Genomic DNA, 5,000 nt, shown 5'->3' with positions numbered 1-5,000 from the left:
ATAGTGACATGACTGTCTCTCATGCATGTCAGCTCAAGTAGAGAGACTGTGTAGGATCAAAGGCTTTTAGCAGGGCCCAGTGAGTAATCTCGGTGCTGTATTCTAGGGGTGGTTTGTGTGTGTGTGTGTGTGTGTGTGTGTGTGTGTGTGTGTGTGTGTGTGTGTGTGTGTGTGTGTGTGTGTGTGTGTGTGTGTGTGTGTGTGTGTGTGTGTGTGTGTGTGTGTGTGTGTGTGAGTGAGGGCGTGGATGCGTGCGTACATGCGTACATGCATACGTGTCTGCTTCAGAGGCGTCAGCGGGACTTTTTTTGGGGTGCTCAGGGTTAATGACACAAACAATCGCCACACGGCCGCATGACCGTGTGTGTGTGTCTGTGTGTTTGTGTGTGTGTCTGTGTGTGTGTGAGTGTGCGTGTTTCCGTGTGGAGATGTTTGTGGATGCGCGCGTCTGAGCATCTGTGCGTCCGTGTGTGTGGTTGCCTGGAGGTTTAGGAGGTAGGAGATGATGTGATGGTTTGATGACTGGGCGCCCTTATCAGATAAATAGTCTCATATGGCAGTGCACCCCTTAAATTACACAGTTCACAGGGGTGTTCATAAATTAGTGTCTGCTGCCTTCTGTCTGTTCCTGGTCTGTTTCATTCATGTTGTGTGTATGTGTGTGTGTGTGTGTGTGCGTGCATGCGTGTGTGTCTGTGTGTTAACACTTAGCTGTGTCACATTTGTGGGTAAAACAGCTGAGACGCTGTATCCATTCCATATCTGTGGTGGGAGTTTGGTTGTGTTAAATGAAACGGTTTTAGGCTGTGATTATATTTTTTGCTGTATCAGGAAAATGAAATTGCAAGTGAGCTGCAAATCGTTTTCCCATAATGTAACTGTTAGCGCTGAACCTGATAGTTTTTGTTTTCAGAAAAGAAAAAAAATGTGTTGAAATGTGTGCCTCCATAGTTAAGTGTGTGTATGTATCAGTTAAGCTTCAAAATAGATATAGTACAGACAGAGTATGGCTTTTAAAACCACTTGGTTGTGTGTCTGCCCCCCAAACTGGAGGTGTTGTGAGGTTGTGGCTTTGCAACTGTGGAGTCTGGACTGTGTCTTTCCACTATTGTCGCACTAAAAATGTGAACTGTTATGTTGAGGACGCAACATAAAAATGTAAAAGGACATAAGCACATAAAAACATGAAATAAGTTGCATATATGCATGTTGCGTATATATCGCTCCAGGCAGCAAAGGTCAAACAACGTATGCGCATCATCAGGCTAAAATAGGTTAAGTGTTACCAAGGACTTCATATCAAGAACTAACACTACCCTATGGCCGCTATGTGCAGCCCCTTAATGAACGCTGTTCCACCAGTGGAGCTCTGTTGCAGTCATTGAAAAGTTAACCACCATAGTACTACACTACTATGACATACAGTAACACAGGGCCTTTAGTTATGCACTACAGCTTGGTCATTGCCATTCTAGTAACAGCAAATTTATAACGCTGTGTCTTAACGAGCTAAACAAGTTAACTCATGCAGTGCAGAGGTCAAGTAGTAAGTGGCATGATAAATTAAGTTAGCTTAACGAGATGTAATACATGAAGTTAGGGAGTTAAGTGACATGTAAGTTAACATATAGCCTTTTGGCACACAGCCAACCACACTGGACCAAACATATATCTTTTGCACAAGATGTTGCTAGGAGATATTTTTAGAGAATCAATACGTGTAAATATGAATAATGATGCAAAATATTTGTTCCCTCTCCCCCTATGGGGAAGCTGTGGCCTAATGGTTGGGCAGTTGGTCTTGTGATCAAACGGTCGAAGGTTTGAATCATATATGAAGAATGTGAACTTGTACTGTTGAACTTGAACCGTTATTTATGGATGGTGCCCTTAAGCAAGGCACCTACTGTAAGTTATAAGACAACTAACACTGTTCGGAAGTGACTTTATGTCACTCTTTATGTCGTTCCCACTGTTTCCATCTTAAACTTTCCTGGCTAAAGGCTAAAATGCCCCAAAACAAATATAAAATATCACGTTAGCATAACTAACTAAATGTTAGCTTAACTAACTCTCTCCTTCTCCCTCTCCCCCTCTTTCGCAGTCTTGCTGGCCCAGCCCATAGAGCAGGAGAGCGTGGAGGGCAAGACGCTGAAGATCACCGACTTCGGGCTGGCGCGCGAGTGGTACAAGACCACCAAGATGAGCACGGCGGGCACCTATGCCTGGATGGCACCCGAGGTCATCAAGTCATCCACCTTCTCAAAGGGCAGCGACGTCTGGAGGTGAGACACACGCACACACACTTACGCAAGCAGGTGCACACACATACATATAAACGCATATAAACATACACTCGCATATAAACACACGCACGCACGCACGCACGCACGCACACACGAACACACACACACACACAAAGATGGCCGCATACACGCAAGCACGTACACATAATATGCATGAATGGCACCCAACGTCATCCTGTCATCCACATTCTCTAAAGGCAGCAAATTGTGGAGGAGAGAGAGAGAGAGGGAGAGAGAGAGAGAGAGAGAGAGAGAGAGAGGGAGAGAGACCTATTTGCAGCACATCTTTTTTTGTTTTGTTTGTATGTGAAAACCACCAGTTGTAAATCTGAGTCTTTGAGTCTTGCCATGGCCAGGGCTTCCTGTTGGGGGAAATAGTGTATTTTTGTGATTGATAGAAAATAGAAGAAGAAGATAGCGAATACTCACTCAGGGCTAGAGAGAGAGAGAGAGAGGGAGAGAGAGAGAGAGAGAGGTGTCCTGGCTTATCAAAAGGATCCTCTGGCACTCACTACACACACACACACACACGCACACACACCCCGACACGCACACGCACACGCACACACACACACTCGCGCGCGTGCACACACACACACACACGCACACACACTCAGATCCAGAGACCACACAGATTCACACGTCCGCCTATCCTTCCCATTGTCTCCTTGTCTGCTCTTCGCCCTGGAAAGAAGAGATAGGACACAGCAGGCAAGCCGGCAGACTCCAACCCTCCGACCCACCCACCCACCAACCACAGGTGTGCCTGCCCAACAAGCAGCCCTTTCTTCTGGCAAGCACACGTCTGTGTGTGTGTGTGTGTGTGTGTGTGTGTGTGTGTGTGTGTGTGTGTGTGTGTGTGTGTGTGTGTGTGTGTGTGTGTGTGTGTGTGTGTGTGTGTTTTAGGGGAGTGGGGCTCTCTCAGGTCAACACTTGGTCTCTCTCTCTCTCTCTCTCTCTCTCTCTCTCTCTCTCTCTCTCTCTCTCTCTCTCTCTCTCTCTCTCTCTCTCTCTCTCTCTCTCTCTCTCTCTCTCTCTATCTCTCTCTCCCTCTCCCTCTCTGAGAAAACAAAAGGCACCACTGTGTGCAAACCCACATCCTCCACCATCCCCCGCTATACTCTCTTTTTCTCTCTGTCTCTCCATATCTGTCTTCGATATCCTCTCTCTCTCTCTCTGTCTCCCTCTCTTTTTCTCTTCCATCATCTCTCTCCAACTGCACCCCTCTTTCAACCCCTCTCCCTCTCTCTCCCTCTCTCTCTCTTCTCTCTCTCTCTCTCTCTCTCTCTCTCTCTCTCTCTCTCTCTCTCTCTCTCTCTCTCTCTCTTCTCTCTCTCTCTCTTCTTTCTTCTCTCACACCCACTCATCCTGACTCACGCCTGTTGTTACCGTGACAATGAAGTTGCAGTTCTCATGTTATGGTCTCCTAGCAACCAGGCTCATATACAGTACTTCAAAAGCAACAACACCGCGGCGCCTCCGCCGTTGCTTTATGTTATAGGACCCGGAAACGTCTGGTTTTGGGAGAGTTCATTCACATTCAGGGGCCGGGTGTCCTATATATTTTAAAAAGGTGTGAGGTGCACGCACATCCCCCACAAAAAAACAGTTGTTGGCGGTGCAGGATGTAACTGAATGCATAGAAAGAAAAAATACATATCCGCACACCGCCGAAGCTCCTGACTGTGATTTATTAAGTGAATGTTTTTTTTTTTTTTTTAAAGCCACTAAATAAATCACAGCAATGGAGCTTCTGTGGTATTCAGATATTTCACTTTTCCTTCTGTGCTATATACATATTTTACCATCATTGCTTTACATAAAGGCCCCGGGAACTTGAATTAGAGTGCCAGGGGCAGACATGGTGTCTCGTTTTCGGAGTGTTAATGCACATTCAGGGGCTGGACGGGCTGTGATTTATGTTTTACCATTATTTCTTTCTTAGACATTAAGGGCCTGCCTAGGAACATGTATGAGAGTGCAACGAGCAAACACGGTGCCTGGCTTTGGGATTGTTAATGCACATTGAGGGGCTGGGTGTGTTGTGTTTTTTAGGCTGCAGTGGCCAAATGGTTAAGGAGATGGGCTTAAGATCTGAGGATCAGCTACAGTAAGTCTAATGTAATGCAGTGTAATGTTTTATCATCATACTTTACATGAAGGTGCCCAGGAATATGAATGAGGGAGCAGACACAGTGTCTGGTTTTGGGGGCTTTAATGCACATTGCGGCGCGTCCGGGGTATTGTTGTGACACGTCCAAAAGTTAGAAAATCTCTACGTCTATGTAGATTTACCTTACGTCGCGACGATATCGCGAGGCGAGTTTCCAATAGCTGAGCAAGACTCAGGAGCGGGGTGTACAGTAGTCCAGTCACAACTCAGAGCGGTTTCACATCATTATAAGCCTGCAGTTATCAAAGCGTCTTCGAGGAGGACAGACAAGTATTTCGGTGTTGCGACACAAAGTTCGCTTCGCATGCTAGTGGATCATCACCACAAGGGCCCGGGAATATGCATGACGGTGCTATGGGCAGAGACGGTGTCTGGCTTTGGGAAGGTTAATGCACATTCAGGGGCTGGGTGTGCTGTGCTGTGCTATGCTGTGCTGTATGTTTTGTGCGGTTTCTCAAATATGTGTAAATGTATCATAGGACATGATAAGGGCGTGTGAAGGGAAGGTCGCACATACTTGC

General features: G+C 46.4%; 1 protein-coding gene across 1 annotated transcript in view; it reads left to right on the top strand.

Moving 5' to 3' along the window:
• Nucleotides 1–5,000, top strand: part of LOC134437054 (mitogen-activated protein kinase kinase kinase 11) — an 80,394-nt gene that overhangs the window by 42,987 nt on the left and 32,407 nt on the right. The window contains exon 2 of the mRNA XM_063186486.1: nucleotides 2,105–2,285. Coding sequence (XP_063042556.1) covers nucleotides 2,105–2,285 — 181 coding nt within the window. The remainder of the gene's footprint in view (nucleotides 1–2,104; nucleotides 2,286–5,000) is intronic.

This window comes from Engraulis encrasicolus, chromosome 21 (assembly GCF_034702125.1).
Source record: "Engraulis encrasicolus isolate BLACKSEA-1 chromosome 21, IST_EnEncr_1.0, whole genome shotgun sequence".
In the NCBI taxonomy this organism is placed as follows: Eukaryota; Metazoa; Chordata; class Actinopteri; order Clupeiformes; family Engraulidae; genus Engraulis; species Engraulis encrasicolus.
Note: the sequence above shows the minus strand (reverse complement) of the source record. Positions and strands in the feature narration are given on the sequence as shown.